The 26,816-nt window shown below is 42.9% G+C and overlaps 1 protein-coding gene across 1 annotated transcript; it reads left to right on the plus strand.

Moving 5' to 3' along the window:
- atp6v0cb (ATPase H+ transporting V0 subunit cb) lies at positions 1–25,589 on the plus strand. Its single transcript, XM_059978904.1, has 3 exons — positions 1–217; positions 16,499–16,682; positions 24,823–25,589. The coding sequence occupies exons 1-3, from the start codon at positions 142–144 to the stop codon at positions 25,025–25,027; spliced, it is 465 nt and encodes a 154-aa protein (XP_059834887.1). The 5' UTR covers positions 1–141; the 3' UTR covers positions 25,028–25,589.
- The last annotated feature ends 1,227 nt before the right edge of the window (positions 25,590–26,816 follow it).

Here is a 26,816-nt window from a genome sequence, read left to right on the forward strand (position 1 = left end):
TAGCGAGTGCGAGAGCGGCGTCCATACCGCAGGGAGCCTTCGCAGCGACTCGGTCGGCAGCCACCAGCCCGCTTTGTGCCCTCCTCCTGTAGCAGGTCGTACTTAGGCCTCCCTACGCCCGCTGCGAAAGCCGCTGACAAGATGTCCACTCCTGAATCCCCCGAGTACTCTCCCTTCTTCGGCGTGATCGGCGCCTCGGCCGCCATGGTGTTCAGTGGTGAGTCAAGGAGGGTGAGGGTACATGGTGTTCAGTGGTGAGTCAGGGAGGGTGAGGGTACATGGTGTTCAGTGGTGAGTCAGGGAGGGTGAGGGTGGGGGTACCTGGTGCTGAGAAGTGTCGGAGGGTGAGGGTGGGGGTACCTGGTGCTGAGAAGTGTCGGAGGGTGAGGGTGGGGGTACATGGTGTTCAGTGGTGAGTCAGGGAGGGTGAGGGTGGGGGTACCTGGTGCTGAGAAGTGTCGGGGGGTGAGGGTACATGGTGTTCAGTGGTGAGTCAGGGAGGGTGAGGGTATATATGTGCTCAGTCCTGAGTGAGTGTGAGGGTATATGGTATTCAAGGGGTCGGGATGGGGGCAGGTGTAACCTGGACCAGTGTGCTTTGTGGGGGGGGGGGTAACTGGTGGTGAGTGGCGTTGGGGAGGGTAAGGCTGGGCTGGGAGAGCGTGTGGGGATGAATACCGAGGGGTTTTGGGTGGAGGTTACTGAGAAGGGAATGGGGGGGGGGGGAAGACCTGGACCAGGGGGTGAGTGAGGAGCAGACATGGTACTCGGTGGTGGTGGGGGGTAACCTGAGGGTGGACGGCGGTAGTAGTGTTTTTTGGGGCATGTTCCGCGGTGTTCGGTGGTTTGGCACCCCGGGTACGCCTGGTTTGATATTGGTGAGGACACCCCCAGCTCTAGGGGTTCAAATGGGGTAAAATGTTTCCGCACTCCGATCCGTCTTGTCGGCGTCTCCGTGGACATGTTACCCGTTCCTTCAGCTCCCGGCGCCGGGCCTGCGGCGAACTCTCGCTCGGCCGCCAGACGACGGCGGACGGTTCGGCACTTTCCGTGACCGGCAACGGGGCGCTCGGGTGTTTCCGCCGGGTATCTCGGTGCTGCAGAGCGGAGGCGGGGAACGCTCGGCAATTTCCGGAGCGGCTGTCCCAAGACGGTCATATGACTCGGTGCGTATGAGCGTTCTCGCTTACGTGGACTGCAACATTTTACTTTCTGATTCGAAAATATCCCTGCATTTTCAAAGATTAATTCTGTCCCTCTGCCATCGCAGAATGAAAGGGTCACGTGTCTGACTTGATGACATTGACATTGTAATTTTATTGGGATGTTGAAATCAGAATCTTTAAAGCGTGGCTATTTTCCAGCAGAGATCATTTGTCCTGTTGCTGGTAACTGCAGAAGAGCTGTGACTGGCATGTAATTTAGGAGCTCGTTACCTTTTGAATAAATCCCTTTTCGTTGAAAATGGATTTGTATTGTATTGGCATAGTGTGGAGAGTGGCCAATCCTGTTTAAAGGTTGGTTTGTTATGCCAAATATTAGGATTCAAAGTAAGGTCTTAAAGCCCTTTTACCACCGCCTAGTCCTCCCATTTCAATTCTTCAGGGTGGTCTCATTGAAAGTTGTGATTAACACCTACCTGACCTGTGTTCCTCCAACATTTTGAAGAATTTGCTTATGATTTATCTGCATTTTTAACAAGCGAGGTAGCCATTTTGGGTTTGCCTAGCTGACTTCAAGAATCACATCAGTGATGAGGAAATTTGTAATTTTTTTTTCAATGAACTTTACAAGATTAATCCCTGTGCAAGATTAAGGAAAAGATGGGTCCATCTTAGCCTTTTACTAAGCCTTTTAGTCCATCTTACTCTTAGCCTTTTGAGCAGTCATTATTCCCACAATTAACTTTAACCTTTGAACATGGGCTACTGTTAATTATGTTAGCCATAGCTCAGAATGCATGCATCCCAGTCCAAAATGTTGACTGTTTATTCATTTGCATAGATGTTGCTGGGTTCCTCTAGAATTTTGTTGCTTTAGATTTCCAGCATCTGCAGAATGTGTTTATGGAAGGCTTAAGATGTGAGGGCAACAACTGATGGTTTGGTTTGTAACAGAACAGGACAGTAACTGGTTATGTTGTCTATGATTGGACTTGTGCTGTTAACATAGTCTTTAACTGCAGTGATCTGCCTCCAGTTGGTTAATAGTACTTGATAGTTCAGCATCAGTCTACTTTACTTATGTAGCCATTGGTGGTTGTGTCTTTGGAGTGGGTATTTAACTAGGTTTGTTCCTAAAATGACATTCCTTGAATTGAGATAGCCCTGGTCAATATTTGTATCAGTTGGCTTTGAGTAAATTGTCTAGTCACAATGTGGAGTTTGATTTGTGTTCCATGTGACCACACAGTAATGTCCTAAGGATTGCACATCAGGGCTAACAAAAGCTTAAGTGTAGATTCTTCATTGAAGGAAAGGGGGGGGGAGGGCTTTGGGGCTTCATTGTTTCTATCATTCATTCTATAGGGTTTCTTTTGTGGATGTCATGAATGGTATGAATTTCAGGCTGTATACTTTTAAAATGATCTTAAAATAAACCTATGATTCTTAAACAACTTTGATGCAGCTGCTGTTAGCAGCTTCTCTGGTTCATTTTGCACTGGCCTTGATTGTAGTATCTGGCTTGTGACTTGACAAAACACTTTATTTGTTTAACTGCTCTAGTGTTTTGTGCACTAATTGGGTATTACGTGATCTTGCTGCATCTGATATCCTGAGGGGAATTTTCATTTCAGAAGTGGTAGTGTCATATGCTAGATGATGTTGCATCACATTCTTTAGGAACCTTGATCATGGGTTGAAAAAGTTGAGTTTTTAATTCTCTAGCCATGGTCTTCCAAGTACTCAGTTTACCAGTGGCAATGAGCAAGTTATGTTTTGGAGAAAATTTATTTTACAGCTTAAATGTGAGCCTTTGCCAAAATCAAATTCTGCTTTTCTATTCTGACCATGCAGTTTCCTCAGTGGTTATTAGTATGGTGCTTTCCATCTAGATGTACAAACATTAGTTAGCAGTAGGTGACTTTAATGTAGCTGCCACTTAAGCTTGTGCTCTGATTATAACCTTGCCTGTTTTCCTGTAGAGTACTCATAACTTGTCATCCCTAATCATCAGGAACTCCACCTTAATTATCTATGGAGGGAAATAAAATCTCACTGTGTATAACCCTGAGATTCACTTACTTGCAGGCATTCACAGTGAATAGAAAACAGAATTAATGAAAGACTGCATGAGATGGGCAAACAATTTGCAGAAGACTGAACTTTGTGAAAACAAATATGTATATTGACGATGTGATGAGTTCTTGAAAGTGAGTCTAAGGACAGGTTGGGGGAGCAGTTCAGTGTTGGTGAGTGGAATTTTTTTTCCCTGAAGAAATCAGCTGAAAATGCTTTGGAGGGGTGGTGAGGTTGTTAGTTTGGAATGCTGCCTTCAAAGTATTTGCACTCGAGTGTAGAATAGCTTACAGTTTAATTATTGTGGCTACCTTCTCATTAATGTAATTTGCTGAAAGGAAGCCTGTTTGGTAAAGTTGAATGATTTGCCAGATTGACATTCTGATCTCAATTTATCATTAACCTAGTCATCTCCTGTTGTGGTGGAAGGCATTGAATCCTTAGTGGATTACAGGCAAATAAGCAGACTGGTCCCCCTAACCTTGACATTGATCTAAAGAATTTTGTACTGTTGTGTTACAAAGTAGCTTAAGATTGAATCAACTATCCAGTCTTGTCCTGAGTTGTTTAAACAAGCTCTTTCCAATGGCTAAAGTTGTCTTTGGTTGAGACTTGTTAAAGCAGGTTTAGAATGGAACATCCCACCAAATGCGGCTGAAGTATAATCAAGTATTCCATAAAGACCAGTGTGACTTGTTAATGTCTAAATTTTTAACTTATTTGTTGCACAACTAAAGACTCCCTCCCTTGAAAGTGAAACATTTTGTTATAGGGAAGTAACTGAATGAATACTGGTTAAACTGGTTCAGTTTAGATTCTTGTGTTGTCATTTGCCTCGTGTCTCATTTTGCTCCCTTTGAGAACGTTTTCCTTAAATACTATATTCATTTTTAACTTGCTGAACATACTTTAAATAATCTAGTGAATTTAACAATTGTGGAGACTCCCTAAAATTACTAAACCAGCTAGCTTTGTATTTCAAGTACTAAAACACAGAAATGGGCCCTTTGGCCCCTCTAGTCAATGCTGAACTGTTCTGAGTCCCATAGGCCTGTGCTAACTTCAACTGTTGCACCCAGGTGGAAGGTCTAGAGCACCTCAGTGGAAATGAATGTTGAGATTAAAACTTGCCTTTGTTACTTTTGATTGAAGTATGAGGAATACCAGAGAGTGGGCATGACTAAATGCTAGTTGTCCATGCAGGGGTGACAACAGTTGTGGATCCACAAGACTGGAATGAGAGCAAAGCCTTGTGTTGAGAACTAGTTATCATGGAGAGTGCAATAAGCAAGAGTAAAAATAACAGATGGTGTTGTAATCATGAAGTATGATGAAATAATGGAATCTTGGTGATGTATCCACTATATCCTTAAAGTAGCAGGTCAGTTCATAATCAGTCCTGAGTTTTTAAACTAAAATTGAAAGCTGTAAACTCAAATGAGAATCTGAAGATGCCAGAAATCTAAAGCACTGTGCACAAAATGCTGGAGGAACTTGTCCGGTCAGGCAGCATCTATAGAAAAGAGTAAACGCTGGATCAGGCAGATTCTTCATTGGGATTGGAAAGGAAGGGGAGAAGTCAGAATAAGTTGTAAACTTGGCTAGCTCCATGGGAAGTAACCTCCCCAGCACTGGGGATACCCTCAGAAGAGAGCTTCCATCATTAAGAACCCCATCATCCAGGACATGCCCTCTTCTCATTCCCACCATTGAGGAAGGAGGTAGTCTGAAAATGCACATTTCGAGAACAGTTCCTCTACAATCAGATTTCTAAATGAACACTAGCTCAGTTTAAAATTTTTGCATTAATTTAATTTTGTATATGCTTGTAATTTATAGGTTATTTTGTAATGTACTACTGCCACAATAACAAATTTCATGATGTGCCAATAAATCTGATTCTAACTTTATTCAGTATATTAAAAGAATAAGCCAGGCAATGTCTTTTCATTCGTACATTGTACTTACAGCCCTCGCTCTACAATAGCATAGGCTGCCTACAGCAACTCTGGAGTCGTCTGTACTGGCTTAGTCTTTCTAGTTGCTTATTGAAGATCCTTGAGGTTGTTGGAACGTCTGTAGCTCTGGGTTTTGATGAGATGTGGTTGCTAGCCCCATGCCCAATCCTTTTACAGCCAGGTGGAGTTTTACATGTATGGTGTTAAATTGCATTTTTTTTAAAAGCATTTGCCATTACTGCTTGCCCTGGGATGCTACACTATTCCAGTAATTGAAGGATCTCCTTACCAATCTGGCCCCTCCCTATCCAGAAGCTGAGTCATTCAAAGCAGAAGTGTTGGGTTGTGCTCATTGGTTGAGTATTGAACCACATTACAAGAAACGATGGCTTGTATTTGAGAATGTGCAAAGGAGATGGTCGAGGATTGGAATATTGAGGTAGAGGTTTAGTTTTGAACTGGTGGGTATACATTACAATACATGTACAAAAATAGTGAGGTAGTGTTCAAGGTCTCCATCTCATTCTTGATTATTTTATTTTTGTGCTTTTTGCACATTGGTTGTTTGTACTGTGTGATCTTTTGATTTTATTTGAATTTGCTGTATTGGCATGCAAGAAAACAAATCTCAGGTTATATGTGGTGCCATGCATGTAATTTGATGATTTTGAACTTTTGAAAGAACTCATTCATTCTGGGTAATATAAATAGTTTGGGAACAAGAGGGTGTGTTTGGGTAATTAGTAGGATTGGAGAGGTTGTGCCAGTGTTTCAAAGTTTGCATAGTTGTAACAAATTTGAACAGTTCAGGATGTGTACTTGGAACAGTTGTTACCTGCAGGGCTACAGACCAAGTAATTGAAGATGCCTGGCCTGCTGAGTTCCTCAGCATTTTGTTGTGATTTGTTGCTGTAACAATTTGAATTACCCCTTGTTTCCACTTTTAAGTTTGAGTGAACATGAACTGTTTGATCCAGATCAGTAGCACCATTTGAGGGGGTGTGCTACACACCCCGTCACTATGAGCCTATTTCCCAGTTGATTTGTGGTCTGCACCTTGTATCAATGACTTCATACTTCAGACATTTGAATGGGCCTCCCAATTCTTGGTGAAGATTAGTTTTTGTATCATAGATACATCAAAAAATACTGAAAAGTAGTGTTTGTGTCATTGACTAACAGTCTGAAGATGTGCTGGGGACAGCCCATAAAAACCGTTAACATGGGAGTAGAACTAGGCCATTTGGCCCATCAATCTGCTGTGCCCTTCAATCATGGCTGATCCTTCTCCTCTCCCCCCCCCCCCCCCCACAGCCCCACTCCCTGGTCTTCTCCCCAAAACCTTTTCAATCAAGAACCTATCAATCTCTGCCTTAAATACATCCATCAACCTGGCCTCCACAGCTGCCTGTGGTAACAAATTTCACAAATTCACCAACCTCTGGGTAAAGAAATATTACATCTGTTTTAAATGGATTCCCCTCTATCCTGAGGCTGTGCCCTCTTGTCCTAGACTCCCCCACCACGGGAAACCTCCTTTCCATATCTACTGTCTAGGCCTTTCAACATTCAAAGGGTTTCAATGAGATTCCCCCTAGTCCTTCTAAATTCCAGTGAGTACAGACCCAGTGCTAACAAATATTCCTTGTATGATAACTTTCATTTCTGGAATCATCCTTGCGATCCTCATCAGAACCCCCTCCAATGCCAGCAGATCTTTTCTTGGAGGAGGAGCCCAGAACTGCTCACAATACTCCAGGTGAGGCCTCATCATTGCATCCCTACTTGTCACCACACTTCTGGTGCCAACATAGCATGCCCACAATTTACCAGCTCTAACTATCTTTGGTGTGTGGGAGGAAGCCCATGTGGTCACAGGGAGAATGTGCAAACTCCTTACAGACAGCAGCAGGAATTGAACCATGCAGCTTGCCTTGCCCCAGTTTTCCTCTCCTGGCACTTGAAGGTTTTGAACTTTTGGTAATGTTAAAACTTGATTATTTGCTTTTCTGTAAAGTGGTTACATTTTAAATGGTGTATTTAAGTTCATTGTTTATGTAATCTACTTGTCCTGAAATCTTTACCTCTTATAGTCATCTGTAGATGGAGGTGATAATTGAATTTGCTGCTCAAATGCTCTGCCATTGTATCTTGAGTTAATGAGCTAATAGAATTTGCAGAATTGCACAAAGTATGAAATTGGTTAACAAATCTCACCAAGCAGAACAGTAGAATTTTTAGAAAGCTGGTCACTTTCCAGATGTTACAAAATGTAAAGGCACAGAACCAGAGGCCTCAGTTTAAGAATAAGGGGTAGGCCATTTAGAATGGAGCTCAGGAAAAAAATTTTCACCCAGAGTTGTGGATCTATGGAATGCTCTTCCTTAGAAGGCAGTGGAGGCCAATTCTCTGGATGTTATCAAGAAAGAGGTGGAGCTCTTAAAAGATAGCGGAGTCGAGCGATATGGGGAGAAGACAGGCACAGGGTACTGATTGTGGATGATCAGCTGTGATCACATTGAATGGTGGTGCTGGCTCAGAGCTGAATGGCCTACTCTTGTACCTATTGTCTATTGGAACAATAGACTGCTAGTTTTCTTGGTAATGTGGGTTGACCTTCAACCATCTACAAAGTGTTTGATAAATGGATTTTTAGTTTGGCAAGCAGCATACCACAGTTTTGACTGACAAAGCTTTCAGCTATTGTAGCCAAACTTGCTCTGAAAGATCTGATGGAGCAGCTTGAGGAAACAAAGGAATACAGATGGGGTAAATGGAGATCAAAGAATTGGGATTATTTTGGAAGAAATTAAAGCCAAATGTAGAATAGTCTTTTGTGAGTGTAGGGAGAGTGGAAGGTAAAGTGATAGAGAAGCGGTGCCACCGGAGTGCAGGTCTTTGGGCCATATCTCAAGCACTGGCTGCTTTCTCAGTTTGCTGTGGATATGTGGAAAAGCTTCAGATGTTGGATTAGTTTTGGGCTACATTTAAGTTTGGGTGAGTGAGCTAGTTATTAGCTGGGACTAGGTGAGGAAAAATAGTTTGGCACAAATTAAATGGGTTATGGGGAAATGACATTTTTTCCATTGAGCTGTGAAAGGTTTTTCAAGAAGGGTTGTATTGAGTCCTATTTCGGGTGATGGTCAACCAGTTAACAAGTCTCGAGTTGGGCTTTAAATTGTCCTGATGTGGTCACTTGGAATTTAACGTTCTGTGGTAATACTGAATGCTGGATTCTTAACAGGTTAGTGTCTCTGGAGAGGGTGTTTTGAAAACTTCCTGATGAAGTCTCAACTTAATGTCAACTGTTTATTTCATTTCCATTGACGTTGCCAGACCTGAGTTTCTCCAGCATTTAGTATTGCTCTGGAACCCCAGCGTCGGCAGAATATTGTTTGATATTTCTCCTGTGGGATGTGGTGTCCTTGCTGTTGCAGTCAGGAATCGGAATGGACTTCTCTCTATTTTAGAGATGTAGCTTGGGACAGGCCTCCTTATCACAGGGCAATTTACAATGACTGATAAACCTACTAACTGGAATGTCTTTGGACTGGGAGGAAGCCAGAGCACCCGGAGAAAACCCAAGAGTTCAGAAGAAGAACAGAAACTCTCTACAGACAGTATTAGAGATGAACTCTGATACCCTGAGCTGTAATGGTGTTCAAAGTCCATTTATGATCGAAGTACAGTCAGCTCTCCATATCTGTGGATTCAACCAACTGTGGATCAGAAATATTCAAAAAATTCCAGAAAGTTCCAAAAAGCAAAATTAGAATTTGCCGTGTGTCGAGCACTATGCTGAATCCACAAGAATGAAGTGATGTGTAGGCATCCCCTGCTGTAGCCTCCCACCATTTTACAGATCCTCAGTCTCTTTCCAGCACTCATTGTTTGAGCATTGTTCACCTTGCATTTTGTTTACTACTTGTGAGCGAGAGGAAGGAGCTTTGGGCTAATAAGGGATGGCTGGCTAGCTGTGTAAAGCGCTACAGCCTCAGGAACTTAAAGATTATGAGAGATTGGCATTGGCTGCCATTAGCTTTTTTTTTTGCATCTTTCATGAAATTGGTTTGAGGGGATCACTAACAATTTGAGTGCTCTTAACCTTAAATTGCTGAATTGTAATTGGGGTGGTATGGTAGCATAGTGGTTTGCACAATGCTTTACAGTACTGGTGACCCAGGTTCAATTTCCACCACTGTTCATAAGGAGTTATTCCCCATGACTGTGGTTTTCCTCTAGGTGCTCTGGTTTCCTCCACAGATCAAAGACCTACAGGCTGGTATGTTAATTGGTCATTGTAAATTGCCCTGTTAGACTATGGTTAAATCAGGCACTGTTCAAAGGGCCTGTTCTATGCTGTATGTCAAATACTGTACTGGGGTTTGACAGATTTGGCACTAGCAACATCTTGTAAAAAGGTTACTAATTACAGTAATGCTTTGTGACCAGTTGTCTCAGGATAAAATGAAACATTGAATGTCTGAGCTGAATTTGACACCAAGCATCTATGTCTACATAGATTCATTTGCTCCCATCTCATTGACCAGTACTTTTGGGAACATCTGGTGGCTTGTCTATTGGGAAATCTGTCTTCTAATGTAATGCAACATTGAAGTTCCTACTTCAGTGTTGCATCATGGCCCAAGTCATGAGACTCTACTGGAATTGTATGGGTAGAGGAAGTGGTCCTGGAGTCTCAGTATTGACCACACTGACATTTTACAACTTGACAACATTGTCCTCAAGTGGTTTGGGTCCATTCTGCAATTATTCAGAAATATGATGGCAGAGGGAAGCTGTTCCTGAATCATTCAGTGTGCCCTCAAGCTCCTCAATCTATTTTAGCCAATTTCAATCATGATACAGCCCCTCACACCACGATCAACAGGTTGGCGACCACTATCGACTGGTCGATCTTTGAGACTTCCCTGGGAAAAAAAATCAAAAATAAATACACAAATACTGTTGAGAGATTGTTTCCGGGTTGCGGGGTTTTAGTTCCGTTCTTTCTGTCCAGTGCGCATGCGTGTAGCTCCCTGCACTACACAGTGTAATTCAACACGTACAAACAAGCCAGATGAACTCAGCAGGTCAGGCAGCATCCATTGAAATGAGCAGTCAACCTGCTGACTGCTGAGTTCATACAGCTTGTTTGTACGTGTTGATCTGACCACAGCATCTGCAGTGTACTTTGTGTTTACACTGTGTAATTCAGTGGTCCCCAACCACTGGGCCGTGAGGAAACAATGAGCCAGCTGCACTTTTCCTCGTTCCCTGTCTTGCCCACTGTTGAACCCACGCGAGGTCATTAGTCACCTAAATGCAGTGATACTCATGTGCCAGGGATCACTGGTTCGCCTCGTTCTGCTGGCAAGAACCATCGATGCTGCTGGCCTGGAGCACTGCCGGCGGGAAGTGCCATTGCTACTGGCCTGGAGCGTGGACAGATGGGTGCTGCCTCTAAACCTGTTTAGCACACTGAATGTTCGTGGTGAACCCAGTGTTAAAATATTTGCAGACAACCTAATTTGGGCTCAGGGTTCCGTAGGTATCAAAGCAGCTACTGCGCTGTGATCTACTGAAACAAAGTTTTGTTGACCGGTAGACCCTACAAGGGGGGCCTGTCACACTCCTCACTTGGTAGCTCTCTCTGGACTGGAACCGCCGTGGCTCCAGCACAGGCACTTCCTGCCCTGACCTTGTCCTCTCACCCCACCCATGACCAGCCGCACCTGACCAGGGCGTCTGGCGGCGGGCGGGTGGAGGCTGTCTAATGAGGCAATGAAGCCCTCAAAACTACTTCAGTACCCTGAGTCAAAGCACCCTGCATTTAAAGACAACTTCGCTGAGTTTTTCTGAGTGGAAAAAACATAGGCAAGCGGGACAAAAGCTGAGTGCTGAGAGCTGCTAAAACTACATTGTGGAATAGATTGGGCATAAGGAACCTGCTTCAAGTATCGCTATTTTCCAGTTGTGTTTAACACCACTCCCCCACTGGTTGGCCAGTTGGCAAGAATATTGTCAATATTAAACTGGTCTGTGGTGCAAAAAAGGGTGGGTACCCCTGATGTTTATATATTATTTCTACTTATGGGTTGTGGGGTTTTACTTGTGGTCGCTTCTGCCCCGGTGCATATGCGTGTAACTAATTGATATGGGGGTCGATCTCACCTTTGACTATGGCGAGATAGGGGACCTTGGGCTTAAAGGTTGGTGACCACTAATTTAGTTGATGTTGTGTTGCTGGTAGTTTAAATTTAGCACGTGGAGACCTCAAGCTCTGTATACTGTCTGGGTCACCATGGACTTGGGGTCAGTACTACGGTAAAGAGGTTCCAGGCACACTACGTATATGCCACTGTCTTGACCTGTCAGTTTGAATGCTCAAATTAGATAAGTATTTATAACTGTAACTTGAGTTTACTGAATGCTTCAAGTCTGTCTTGTCCTGTAAATAGTTAACTGACTTACTGGTAGTGAGTGTCGCTTGTCCTCACTCACCAAACCCACGAACCTGATTTCACACATCAGCTGGAAATTGTTGGGTTTGGCAAAACCCCAAGATCAAGGGATCCCTTGTGTCCTTAGACTCTGTTAATGGTAGGAGTCCATGGCATAAAGGTTGGGGGCCCTGCTGTAGAGTGAGACAACATCTTCATTACAGTACTGAAGTTCTGTATTCCTGGATTAGTCATGTTTAGTCAAGTTGTTCCATACAAGATGACAAACTAGAATCTTTTTTACAAAATGACAAAATGCCTTGCTCTAGTTGGTCTGTATTTACATCACTGCTATTGTAAACATTCAAAACTCGCCCCCAACTGCTGGGTTCTCACAGGGACTCCCAGCTTGTGTAATTTCTTACTCCAACTATGGATCAGTAGAGGAATTGGATCAAGTTTGTCATTCAACCATACACATACAGCCAAACAAAACATGTTCCTGAGGCCAAAGTGCAAAACACAGTACCACCAGTCACTTAGCACAAAGCACAATAACATAATTAGGGTAAAATGGTTACAAAAAACCAAGTTCCCTGAGTCTCATGGCCTGTAGATTAATGGTACATATGATGTCCTGGAGTCATGTTTCTGCAAACACAAGTATGCAGCATTTGCTCATCACTTGCTTGTTCAACTAGAAATGAATACAATCCAGTTTGTTTTTCACTGAGTGAACCCTGGGGGTATATACACCAACAGGTGGGCCAGCCCTCAACAGCATCCTGCTATGCCAATGCTTTCTCCCACACAGCCTCTGGCATGTCCTCCTTGGGCAGCTACGGCAGGTGACCCTGCGTAATGAGGCTCTGGTCTACACAACATGTTTTCCTCAACAGTCTGAGGAGGTGCTGGAGGCTGCCTACAAGTGTCACGGAGAACATACAGAAGTAGAATCATAATTACTGGTGCTGCAAAATTGTGCTAACCATTGTACAATACCACTACATTGAATTGGTTAGATGACTGTTGGCAACAAGACAGAACAGGCTTTCTCCAAGACTGAGGGCAAGGGGAGGGGTGGAATCCCCAGTAGTTGGGGTACTCCTAGCATAAGGTGGTTTGGGTTGGTGAAACATGACAGCACTTACTCATGGTGCTGTCCCAATCATCAATAACTTGCTGCTTGGTTTGTTCTGTGGAACATTTGCAGTTCTTAACAGGTAAGAAATGTTCACAAATACATCTAACAGCAACTGCATTCTTGTCACTTAATTGTATTACTGTTACTGAGGATTCCACTGGTATCTTGAGGTGGTTTTGGGGTGGCATAGCATTGACCAAGCCAACCACATTAATGATTAACAAACCAGGGCTTGTGCATATGTGCTTCAGAACAGCACAGGCAAACTTAAGGCTGATTTATAGTTGTGTGTATGGGCTACACTGTAGCCCTGATTTTCACTTCTGTGTCGCTCTACGCCGTAGCGAGCATGTGCATTGGTGTGTGCCAAAACACTAGTTGGCAGTGGGGTTTCTATGCCATTGAGTTTCTGTGAGACATGGACGAGGCAATGCATTTCAAACATTTTCACATGTCGGCAGATAGAGTTGGAGATTTGGTTCATCTGTTTCGCATCGGTGTACAGACATGGTAAAGAAGAAGCAACCGGAAATGTGTAAGAGGAAATGAGATGCTGCCAAGCGGACCAATCACAGTTGTTGCGGTCTGTGTTGTCGCGATGCACGAGTTACTTTTTTTGGGGAGGTGCACGTCACCCTACTGTGTTAGCTATGGCGTAGGGTGTGTGGTACCTACAGCGTCGATACAATGCACAAGTATAAATCAGCCTTTAAAAGTTGACACAGATCCAGCATGTCATCTAAAGCTTTCAATTTCTATTGATGTGGTGGAGAGTATATTGACTGGTTGTATCATGCCTGGTATAGAGCCCTCAAATACAAAAACAGTGAATACAGGCCAGCCCAACCCAGCATGGGTAAAGTCCTCCACACCATTGAGCACATCTAAGAAGAGCTGTTGCAGGAAAGCAGCATCCATCATCCAGGTTATTCTCTCATCCTGTATGGCCATCAGGAAGAAGGTACAGGAGCCTTGGGTTCAGGGACAGTATTACCCTCGCCATCTGGCTCCTGAACCAGAAGTGTTAACTTCAATCTCAACACTGACCTGATTCCATAACCTATAGGCTCACTTTTAAGGTCTTGACAACTGTGTTCCCTATTGAATTTAATTTTTAAATTTTTGTATTTAAAATTTGTCTTTTGCACATTGTCATGTGCAGTTTTTCATTGTCTATTTTTCTGTTGTGAATGCCTGCAAGAAAATTAATCTTGGTTGCATGGTGATAGTTATACTTTGATAGTTCTTTAAAAAAAATTGACTGAACTTTGAAGCAGGTAATGGGAAATGCTAATTGCACCATCTAGGGCCAGGAGTTCCCAACCTGGGGTCCATGTACCACTTGTTTAATGGTATTGGTCCATAGCATAAAAAAAAGTTGGGAACCCCTGGTTTAGGAAATATGAGCTTCATTAGCCACCTATCTAATTCAGCTGTTTCCATTGCAGCCTAACAAAGCTTTGTACAGACGCATTGTGACTTCCAAGTTTTATTCAAGTCCCTGACTGGAAAAGACAAGCATACTGGTTTTTTTAATCAGACCTACTGGTTGTCAGGAGCTTTGGACTTGGATCCCAACGTCCATCTGTACAATGTCTCCCAAGGGTTCAGACATTCACTGTATTTACTCCTGCATTTGACTTCAATAAATACGTCCTCTTGCACATCTGGGTTAAACTATCTACTATTTCTCTGCCCAGATATGGTAGTGTAGCAATTAGCACAATGCTATTACAGCTTGGCGTCAATTGTCATCCGTAAGCAGTTTGTACTTTCCTGTGGAATGTGTTGGTTTTCTCCAGGTGCTGTTTCCTCCTGCAGTCCAAGGAACTATTGGTTTGTAGATTAATTGGTCGTGTAAGTTGTCCTCTGATCAGGCTCATTGAACAGCCCTTCCAGCCCAACACTACTTCATAGTCCTAATGCAAGCAGGCTCTTTGGCCCATCTAGTCCATGCTGAAACTATTTAAACTGCCTTCTCCCATCGACCTACATTGGGACCATAGCCCCACATATCCCTACTATTCATGTACCTATCCAAACATCTCTAGCTACTGAGCTTACATGGACACTGCTGCAATCTCAAACTTTTCTCCTTTACCCTTAAGCCATGACCTTCAGTTGTAGTCCCACATAACCTCTGGGAAAATGCTTGTTTACCCTATCTATGCCCCTCGTAACTTGTATACCTCTATCAAATCTCCTCAATTTTCTACATTCTAAATAGTGCAGTCCTAACCTAGTCAATCTTTCCATGTGACACAGGTCCTCCAGTCCTGGCAATATCCTTGTAAACTTTTTTCTGTACTCTTTCAACCTTATTTACATCTTTCCTAAAGGTAGGTGACCAAAGCTGCAACAATACTTCAAGTTGTGTCTCACCAACATCTTGTATAACTTCAATATAACATCCCATCTCCTGAACTTTCTTTGATTGAAGGCCAAAGTAAGTTGTTGTGCAAAACAGTGAGGCAGTGTTCATGGAACCTTTAGAAATCTGGTGGAGGGGCAGAAGTGTCTTCAGGCTCCTGTACATCCTCGATGGTAGCCACAAGCTGATGCCTCCCCTGAGTGATGCATGTCCTTGATGGTGGATGCCGCCTTCTATAGGCATTGTCTTTTGAAGGTGTCCTCAATCCTGGGGAAGCAGTTGCCTATGATGGTTGGCTGATTTTGACACTCTGCAACTTTTTCCAATCCTGTGTAGTTTGATCCTCCTTACCAGATGGTGATGCAACAGATAGAATGCTGTCCACAATATATCTGTAGAAATTTGCTGCAGTCTCTGACATGGCAAATCTTAAGCTCTTAATGAAATAGTTGATGTACCTTTTGTAATGGCATCAGATGCAACAGGTCAAAATGGAGATATCCTTTCTTCAAAGGAATTAGTTGAGAAAAATGCATTATTTCCATTGAACTGTATAGGATTTTTCAGAAGTTTCTCATCGAGTCCTATTGCAGATGGTGTGCTGTTAAAATGGAATAGTGATTTTGTAGTAATGAAGATCAGTCCTTCTGTCACAGATCACTACCATCTGTCACCTTCCTATGGAAGGTGATGATTTGCAGATTTGGTACACTTTGAATTGCATAGACTAAGATTTTCTCAAGCTGCTGTTTCCAGTTATCCTCTGTTCTGGCTTGCTACCTAATGTTGGTCCATTGCATCCAACAACAGGAGACCTGTATAAGAGCACTTAAAGTGGAAAAGCCTTTGTATAAGTGAAGTTCCATTCTCACTACCTCAAGTCTGGGTCCAATGATGTGCAGTCGTCGCAAACGGTGGTCTGCTCTGCTTGCATTGGATGACCATGTCTACTTCTGTCTTGTCATACCCCTCACTCTCCAGTGTTGCAGAGCCACCTTCCTGGCCACTGAAGCTGACTCGTATGTATGTCCCTGTCTCACCAGCTACTCCCACCTGGACTAGCCTGCATGTTGATGCAGTGTACTGGGTGAGCTGCTTTTGCATGCAAACAGCTATTTGGGGCCACAGAGCTGAGTATGCAGAGGGATCTAAAAGTGAGCCCTTCACTTTAGGTGCTACCCCCTCCCAGGGCATGCCATACAACCCACTACCAAAGCTACCTAGAAGTTTTTGACTAATGCACCAGTGTCTTTTTATCTATAAGTCATGAAATCAAGCACCTTGTACAACTGGGATTAAACTTGGTGTGAACCAGTGTTTGATATTGTTTTTTTTCTGTTTAGCCCTAGGAGCGGCTTATGGGACGGCTAAGAGTGGTACAGGAATTGCAGCCATGTCTGTCATGAGGCCTGAGCTAATCATGAAATCCATCATTCCAGTCGTCATGGCAGGTATCATTGCTATCTATGGACTGGTGGTGGCAGTACTAATTGCCAACTCACTCACAGAAAAGATAACGTTATTTAAGTAAGTATCTTGGTCAGATATCTACTGTCTTGTATTAAATGAAGTTGGCTTCAGAGCATCAAAATGAACAGGTGTGGTGGGTAAAATCTATTCGTATTGACCCATGCACAGGATCTTTTAATAAGGTATACAGTATTCAGTAATCCTTGCTTTGTGCTAATCACAAAGTTAAGTTTTTAAATTCCGTTTTTGTAGGCAGTCTTCCAAAAGGTCAATCTGGTTTACAGCCCTGATTGTCTTTAAGTATTTGTGGTTTTACCATATTAGCTACTCCCATGTCGAAAGGAATGGAGGATGATTACAGACCTGTTAATGGGCATTGAGAACTGGGTCATCAATTTTAAAAGCCATTGGCTAAATGCATGCAAAAGGACAAAGGAACAAACAGTTTGAATTGGGGGATGTGGTGTGGACCTAGGATATTAGTCACAAATTAGATAAGAACAGTGATTGCCAGAAATTGAGCACATTGATGGCCATAGCTAGTGGAATGTCAGACCTTGATCAGATTTGATGGTTGATCTGTTGTGGGCCTGCCGAGGTGGGTTGTCTTTGTTACATGATTTATCAAGTTGATCCTGGATGAAAGAGAAAGAGCATTACTGTGACGGGAGTAGAGTAGATTAATCATAAGACCATAAGGTATAGGATCAGAAGCAGTCTATTTGGCCTATCAAGTCTGCTCCACCATTCAAGCATGGGGTGATCCAATTCTTCCAGTCATCCTCACTCCCCTGCTTTTGCCCCATACCCTTTGATGCCCTAGCTAATCAAGAACCTTAAATACACCCAGTGACTTGGCCTCTCCCCATCCACTCGTGGCAACAAATTCCACAGATTACTGACTAAAGTAATTTTTCAATATCTCAATTCAAAAAGAACGTCCTTTAATCCTGAAGTTGTGTCCTCTTGTCCTAGAATCCCCTACCGTGGGAAATAACTTTGCCATATCTAATCTGTTCAGGCCTTCCTATGAGATTTTTCCCCTCCCACCCCCATTCTCCTGAACTCCAGGGAATACAGTCCAAGAGCAGCCAGATGTTCCTTACATGGTAACCCTTTCATTCCTGGAATCATTCTCATGAACCCTCTCCAATGTCAGTATCCTTACTAAAGTAAGGAGCCCGAAACTGCACACAATACTGTGGTCACACGAGTGCCTTATAGAGCCTCAACATTACATCCCTGCTCTTATATTCTACACTTCTAGAGATGAATGCTAACATTGCATTCACCTTCAAAACCGACTCAACCTGAAAGTTAACCTTTAGGGTATCTTGCATAAGGACTCCTAAGTCCCTTTGCATCTCTGCATTTTGAATTCTCTCCCCATCTAAATAAGTCTATTTATTCTTCCACCAAAGTGCAAGACCATACACTTCCCAACATTGTATTTAATTTGCCACTTTGCCCATTCCCCTAAACTATCCAAGTCTCTCTGCAGGCTCTCTGTTTCCTCAATACTACCCGCTCCTCCACCTATCTTTGTATCATTGGCAAATTTAGCAACAAATCCATTAATACTGTAGCCCAAATCATATTGACATGCATTGTTTTTAAAAAGAAAAGCAGTCCTAGTCATGGAGCAAGTTGAAAGGTCAGCACATTTTGGGCTGACATGCTTGCACAGTTGTGTTCTGTGGTAGGGAACTAGAGTTTGTAGATTTTGGGTGAGACTCAGAGTTGGGGCATGCTTTCCCCACAGTGGTCAGTATGGAGTGAACTTCCAGAGGAAGTGAGGACAAAAGCTGGGTATGTAGGAAGTCTGTATACAGGTGAAGGATTGACTCAGGTGGTCACCTCAGTGGCAAAGTTGAGTTGGGCCAAAGGGCCTGTTTGTGCTGTACGAGTGTGTGGTAGCTAGTCACTTGAATATATCTGCTTTGCCAGTGCTTTGTAGCTTAGTGACTAGTAAGTGCTAACATAGATTAGGTAACAAAGACTAGGTGTTAATACCAAGTCCTTAGCAGTGATGGGTTAAATTGTTGCAGTTGAGACCTATATTTTGCAAGAAACCATTGGGCTGCAGTTGTCATGCCATATAGTTTGGTTTTGGCTTTAGTTTGGGTTTCCCTGTGACTTGGGCATCTGGACAGTTTCCAAAGAACTTCAGTGTCGGAGCATTCGGGCTCTGGCTAGATTACTGAAGTTGTTCTAAGTAGCAAGAAAAAGGTAATAATGGGGGTTGGAAGGAAAGGGCAGACGTACTGAATGGGTACTTTGCGTTTGTCTTCACTGTGGAAGACGCTAGCTGTGCCAGAGGTTGGAATGTCGGGGAGCAGAAGTGGGTGCCCCTATTACAAAGGGACAAAGTGCTAGGCAAGCTCAAAGGTCTTGATGGATAAGTCACCTGGGCCAGATGGACTACATCCCAGAATCCTGAGAGGTTGTTGAAGAGATAACAGATTCATTGGTTATGATCTTTCAAGAAATACTTGATTCTGGCATGGTCCCGGAATACTGGAAGATTGCAAATATCATCCCCTTTTTAAGGGGGGAGGGGAGGCGGCAAAAAGGGAAATCATCGGCCAGTTAGCCTAACATCAGTGATTGGGAAAGTGTTGGAGTCTAAGGATAAGGTTTGAGGTACTAGGAGACAAAATGATAAAATAAATCGAAGTCAGCATGGTTTCTGTAAAGGGAAATCTTGCCTGACAGATGTTGGACATCTTTATGGAAGTAATAAGCAGGGTTAGCAAAGGGGTAATGGATGTCATTTACTTGGATTTTTGGAAGGCATTTGATAAGGTGCCACACATGAAGTTGCTTAATAAGATGAAATACTATGGCATTACAGGAGAGATACTGGCATGGATAGAGGAATGGCTGACAGGCAGGAGGCAGTAAAGGGAATAAAGGGGACTTCTCTGGTTGGCTGCCAGTGACTAGTGGTATTAGGACTGCTACTTTTCAGATTCAATGATTTGGTTAATGGACTTGATGGCTTTGTGCCAAAGTTTGCAGATAATACAGAAATGGGTGTAGGGGTAGGTAGTGCTGAGGGAGCAATGTGAATACAGCAGGACTTGAACAAATTGGAGGAATGTGCAAAAAAAGTGGCAGATGGAATAGTGCTGGGAAATGTGTGATATTGCATTTTGGTAAAAGGAGTGATCATGAAGATTATCTAAATGAGGAGAAGGTGCAGAGGGACTTGGGATTCCTTGTGCAAGACTCCCAGACAGGCTGAGTGGTAAAGAAGGCAAATGCAATGTTGGCATTTACTTCAAGAGAATAGAATATAGAAGCAAGGAAATAATGCTGAGCCTTTAAGACATGTCTGGCCACACTTGGGAATATTGTCAAGATTTTTGGACCCTTTATCTCAAAGGATGTGTTCTCATTGGAGAGAGTCCAGAGGAGGCTTACCAGGATGATTCCAGGAATCAAGGAGTGTTTGGCAGCTTTGGCCGTATACTCCATTCATTAGAATGCAGGGGATCTCATTGAAAGCTACCAAAGGTTGAAGGGTCTAGATGGAGTGGCTATGGAGAGGATGCTTCCTATGGTGGGGGTTTCTGGAACTAGAGGGCGCAGCTTCAAAATTGAGGGTGACCTTTTAGAACAGAGGTAAGGAGGATTTTTTTTTAGCCAGAGTTGTAAATCTATGGAATGTTCTGCCATAGACTATGGTGGAGGCCAAGTCTGTGTATATTTAAGGTGGAAGTTGATAGTTTCCTGATGGTCAGGGCATCAAAAGATTTGACGAAGGCAGGTGTATGGGGTTGAATGGGATCTGGGATCAGCCATGATGGAATGGCAGAGTGAACTTGATGAGCTGAATGCCCTAATTCGCCTGTCTTGTGGTCTAAAACAAGTGGATTGTCAGATTTTTTTCCCCGCAGGGTTGAAATGGTTAATGAGGGGGCATAACTTTAAGATGATTGGAGGAAAGTGTGGGGGTGGGATATCAGAGGTAAGTTTTGTGTGTGGAACTTGCTGCCAGAATGGTGGTAGAGGCAGATACATTAGGGACATTTAAAAGACTCTTGGGTATGCACATGAGAGAAAAATGAGTTATGTGGGAGCGAAGAGTCAGATTGATCTTGCAGTAGGTTAAAGGGTTGGCTGAAGGTCCTGTGCTGTACAGTTCCGTACACATGGCCAATGATCAATCACTAAATTACAAAACAACTTGAATTGTTTCCTCTAGTTAAAAGGATCATTTGTTCACTGGTTGCCCTGATATCCTGGAGAAATTTATATAGTGGAATCTGGTTAATTGGGTCTTGGGTTAATCTGGGCAGTTGCTTATTCATTCCTGTTTATCCAATTTGCTGATGTGCTGCTGTTCTTTTGACAGTAAATGGGCAAAATCAGCATGGACACCTAGTGTAGATAATGGACTGCCTTCATACAATGCTGTCAATTATTGATTGCATCCTCCAAATCTTCATTTTCGTTGTAATTTTCAAGGTGATTGTCCATACCTTTTAAATCCTTGGTGACTCCTACCTAACTTGTGGTTTCATTTTTCAGTCCTAGCTGATTCTGACATCTCCAAGCTTGAATACTTGAAACTGCAGTAAGCAAACAATTCTGAATTGTCTTGCTGCTTGTATCTCTTCAACTATCAGTGACAAAAAAAATCACTGCTTTTTAAACATGTGCAAATGACAGTATTTTAAAAACTGTTCTAAGCAGTGGGCACATGTGACACTAGTTGGGAACAGTTTAGCAACTAGTTTAGCAACAGCCTCCTGCCCCTATTAAGCAGCATAGTATCCCAATAAGCAAAGGAAATTCCAACTATTTACTGTTTTTGTTCTTTGAGTTGTCCCAAATAAGCAGCTGCCTCAACTGGGGGCCCAATTAACTGGAATCCACTATATAAATATTGCTGGGATACTGGGGCAACCAGTGAATAGACAAAGGATCTTTTAACTATATGGAGGAAGCTATTTTAAATTTGTAATTTAGTGATTGGATGAATCAGCCTAAAGGTGCATTTGCTCATTACAACGTGGAACCAGCTTCTTGATGGCGTTGCTTTTAGTGAAATAACTGTTGGTACCTGGACAAGTTATTTGACTAGTCCAGGCATGGGCAAACTACGGCCCGTGGGCCATATGCAGCCCGTTAAGCATTTTAATCCGGCCCGCAGAACTTGATGAAATTATATTAATAAACCTTGTTAACATTTTTTCCCGCAATTCTGGCGTTTTCCCAATAGATGACACACTCTATATATATTGACCTTTGTTGAGGTGCAGCGTATTACTCCACATTTGCGCTTTACTTTGTGACCTTGTGGCAACCCATTTCCTGGCACATCCGAACCGGCTCACAATTAGCCAGCGTTCCGACTAAGGGAGATAGCCTGCGGGGATTTGCGAGCACAGAGCTCCGCATACTGGCGTGCTCTCACAGTTTTGGCACAGGGGACAATTGAATAAGAAGGAGCAGGACATGTAGACCTGCATCTCCTACCGTTTTTGAAATAAAGACAGTCAGGAGGAGAGTGATGATGATAATATCTTGAAGGATAACAGAATTTTCAGTGCTTTAAAATAATAACTGTTACTATTTAAAAAAAGCTGCATTTTATTCATTTAATTTTCAGTGTTTTAAAAGTCATTTCAATAAATAGCTAAATACCATGGGACTTCAAAGACAGATATTTTGTTGTAATGCATTTGTTCATTTTCAATTGAAATTAAAGCACATGTTTTCTACATATCCCATGATATTTTATTTTCTCTTATGAGGTGTATTACCAAAACTCTCCGTCCATCTGCTCCTGGTCCGGCCCCCCTGTCAAATTTTAGAACCCTTTGTGGCCCTCGAGTCAAAAAGTTTGCCCACCCCTGGACTAGTCAGTACTCCTGTGCTCCACAGTGGGAGGGGTGCCACATTGAAGTGTTTTGTGATTTGTTGCCATTGTCCTATGAAATATTGCAGTGCTGCCTTGTCATGTGAGCATTCAGCTGTTGTACTGGCACTTCTAATTGGATCTGAGATTTTTGATTTAACATGAAGGTCATGGCCAAAGAATTGGAACTTGAGTGTTTGCCCTATGGGACAAATGAGATTGCGGACTCTTCTACTTTGTATTATTGGAGGAAAGTGTTAAAGAGCAATATACTAATCTGTTAATTGGCCATCTTGGAGTTCAGGAGCTTCATTACATGTGCTTGTGCTGTTTTCTTTAAATGTTTGTTGAAATTCTTCAGCCGTCTTATTAAACCTCTGGTGAAGTTACTTTAAAATTGCAGTACTGTAATTGAGTTAGTACCAGGCACAAGGGATGGATATCCAGGAATGAGATAGCTAATGGAATCTGAGTCACTGTAGAATAAAGTGCAGGAAGATTTTACAGCATAACATGTTATAAAATTTGGTGTGGATCCAAAATCTCCATGGCATTGGAAAGCATGGAGTATGGGGCGTAGAGGTGATTGGTATAGCTATTTAGTGCTGAGATGCAGGGGGCTGACTAACCAACATGGTAAAGCCATGCTGCCTTGTATGTTCCCACACCAGAGATCATTTTCTGTGGCCAGGTTTGCCAGTCTGGGGAGAAAATTGGTTCTAGTTCTTCAGTCTACATGGACTTGGTAATGGGCTTGTAGCCTAGACAAAGTACAGAACTGATCAGGCACACTTTTCACTGGCCTGGCAAGCCCAACTGTTCCTTGACTGGTTTGTTATGGGGTGGGGGGGGGGGGGGGGGAGAGGATGAGCATGGTCATCAGTGAAGCTCATTGCTACTAGAAATTACTTTTCTCATAGGAGAATGGAGGAGAGGGAGGTATTGGGGTGTCAAAGGTTGTGGGGAGAGGCAAAGAATGGGGTTGAGGGGCAATACATTAGCTATTGGAATGGCAGTTAGACTTGATGGGCCATGGCCTAATCTGTTCTTGTCCTCTTGACTGAATGACCAGGAAAACTAACATGCTCTGTAAAGAACCAGTAAGCAGAATATCTTTGGTTTTGTGGCTCTTACCAACATTTGATAAGAGTAGGGGACTCTAGTATTCCTAATTCTGAATTGGTTGACTTGGAGGGAATCTAGTTGGTATCGGGTGTAGATATTCTGCTGGATATTTCCACATGATCATCTGGGTACATGTGACAGTATACATTATAGAACTCAAGCCTTGCTTCTGAGCTTGGATGTGATCTCTGCTCTGTTCTAGTTTGTGTAAGCACAAAATAAATCCATAATTGGAGTTCTTGCAAGATCAATCGTTTGAATTCTGTGCTATTTTCCAGATGTGCTTGTTTCATTAAACTAGTAAATTCTTCACTGAATAAGTTAAACTTGCTGTCTGATGTGCTTAGTTGAATTTGCTGGAGTAAACATTCATATTCTCATAGCTGCATAGCACAAGGTCTAATTCCACATCCTCTTAAATCCACCATTTGAAAACATTTTGCACAATCCTTTAGAATGTTTTGAGTATGTTGTCTGTAGATTATTAACCTGATTTGGTACAGCAGTAATTGATCTCCATGGCCTTAAACTTGCCCCATTCTCTCATGGGCTTCATTCCAAATGTAAATGTGCACTGTTCCCTACTGCAGTGAGATTTTTCTGCCTTTTTGGCCTATTGAATTTGAATACGAAAGCTTTTAAAATGCAAGTGGCATGCCTTAGTCACACCACTTGGGTTAGAGTCCAGGGCAATCCAAAACTACATTAATGTGAAAAGGTGTTCAGTTACTGTGACAAATCATAAACAGGATCTACAGATGCTAGAAATCCAGATGAACAATGCTGGAGGAAGTTGGGTCAGGTGGCATCTATGGAGGAGGGAGGGTAAACCTTTGATTTCAAGTTGAAGCCCTACATTAAGACTGAAATGAAGGGGGAAGAAGCTAAAGGTGAAGGCAGGGCGGTAGAAGTACAAGCTGGCAGGTGTTGGGCAAGGCCAGTTTGTGGGGGAAGGTTAGTGGGTAGGGGAGGGGAATGGAGGGGAAAACACCTGAAGGAATCTGAGTGTATTGCAGGAGATGATCACCTGCCAGCTTGTACTCTCTTCCCCTCCCCCACACCTTATTCTGGCTTCTGCCTCCTTCCTTTCCAGTCTGGAAGGGTCTCTGCCCAGAATATCAACTGAGTATCAATTCCCCCTCCATAGAGGATGCCAGACTCCCAACCAATGAAAGCTTTAACCATTTTCTGTTTGTATTCCAGGAGCTTCCTTCAGCTGGGTGCTGGTTTGAGCGTGGGTCTGAGTGGTCTTGCTGCTGGCTTTGCTATTGGCATAGTGGGTGATGCTGGAGTGCGAGGGACGGCGCAGCAGCCCAGGTTATTTGTTGGAATGATCCTCATCCTGATCTTTGCTGAAGTGTTGGGTCTGTATGGCCTGATTGTTGCTTTGATCCTCTCCACCAAATAAAGCCCTGCAATATAAATTCAGCTCCATTCTTATGGTCTTAACTCCAGAATGTGTACAGTTGTCTCAATTTGGTAGTCAAATCTCTTGTAAATGCACAATTGTTAGTGACTTGTCTGTGTGTGTATTTAGGTATTTGGTTTTAAGAGCTGGGTGTAGTGGCTCCTGAACACGTGTGCAATTTCCAATCCATATTACTGTTGAGGAGTGCTTGGATTCAATTAGAATTGTAAGTTTCATTTCACTGGATTTTTATTTAAGATTTAAAATATTCATCCATTAATGAAGCAAGTTCTCTGGAGTCCCCATGATATAGTAGATTGTTGCACTGTCAGTAATCGTGTTTGCTCAGATCTCCTTGGATGTAATAATTGGTAAAGATTAGATCTGATCATAATCCTTTTGTGTGCTGGTATTGGAGTGAGTTCTACTTGTGTTTTTAACATCCTGAGGCACATGTCAATGTTTCCAGTGGTAGAATGTATGCCTACTCATAAGGTGTGCACCCAAATTTGGGTTTCACATTTCTGATGTTTCCAAATAATAAAAAAAATTTCCTCAACTATGTGGAAGTTGTCTGCCATTTTATTTAAAGTTGGTTTTGATTTAACAATGTGGAGTTGCAGATCCTTGGAATGTAGAGTGCTGGATTTGCCCACCTTTATTTGCTATTTACAGTTGTATTTGAAGTGGTTGCATCATTGTCAGGTATGGAGGGGCCACTGCACAGGATTGGGGTGGGGGAAGAGGTGGCTGGGAAAGCCATAAGAAGTTCTAAAGTCAGCCATCCCCATGGGCACAAGCCTCCCGACCATTGAGGGCATTGTCAATGTCCTTCATCCATTAAGGAATCAAACTCCCACGATGTACCAACTTCTCAATTCCTCCAAGGAAGAGGTTTAGGAGCCTGAAGATGCACACATTGCCTCACTATTTTGCACTGATTAACTAAATTGTATTGTAATGTACTGATGCTGTCAAGCACTGAATTTAATGTGCCTGTGATATTAAACCTGATTGTGAATTGGGGGCAGCACCAGCAATCTGGGTTCAGTTCCAGTGCCTCTGACCACCTGCATTTTCTTCCAAAGGGTGTGATTGGACAGTGTGGGCTATTGTGCAGAAAGTCTGAACCTGTTAAAACAAACAACTCTCTTTACAATGTGTGGCATTAGCCATATTGTACACAATGGTGAAGTGGCCTGTCTGTATCACAAGTGCTTTTTTTTTCCCTGTGGCCTGAAGCTGCCTCCTGCATGACTGCTGGTTACCATAAACGCAGATTTTCCAACTGTACATGTGGAACTGCCAAACAAGATGATGTTCCTTTGGTAATATTACTTAGTGCTGGTGTATACCTTGGTCCAGAGTATATCGAAGATTGACATTTGGCATAGAGTGTATTTATGACAAGTTAAAACAACAGTATAATGCTACTGGCACTTCATGTGATATCTGATGGTGGTATGGAATTCAGTAGTCTTGCTGCCTGGGTAGTAGAATCTGTTTTCCATCCTCATAGTCCTCGTCCTAACGCTACAGTACTGCCTGCCTGATGGTGGGGGTCAGATAATGGGAGGGATCATTGACAATGTTGAATGCCCTGTGTAGGCAGTGTTCCTGATAGAGATCCTCCCTTAGTCTCCAGGATGTGGAGATGCTGCTTTGGTTTTTGACTAGAGGTGGTGTTGAGGGCACAGGTGAGATTGTCCATTACATACCCTTCCAGAATCTAAAAATTGAAACCCAACTTCCTTCATAGCTGATTAATGGTCCTGCTTTAGTTAGACAC

This window comes from Hypanus sabinus, chromosome 9, assembly GCF_030144855.1.
Source record: "Hypanus sabinus isolate sHypSab1 chromosome 9, sHypSab1.hap1, whole genome shotgun sequence".
Taxonomy (NCBI): Eukaryota; Metazoa; Chordata; class Chondrichthyes; order Myliobatiformes; family Dasyatidae; genus Hypanus; species Hypanus sabinus.

Bases quoted from the DNA above. Each gene is read 5' to 3' on its own strand.
- atp6v0cb (XM_059978904.1), top strand. From the start codon at position 142: ATGTCCACTCCTGAATCCCCCGAGTACTCTCCCTTCTTCGGCGTGATC. The intron at 218-16,498 runs GTGAGTCAAGGA...TTTTCTGTTTAG, and splicing joins GGCCGCCATGGTGTTCAGTG to CCCTAGGAGCGGCTTATGGG. The intron at 16,683-24,822 runs GTAAGTATCTTG...TTTGTATTCCAG, and splicing joins GAAAAGATAACGTTATTTAA to GAGCTTCCTTCAGCTGGGTG.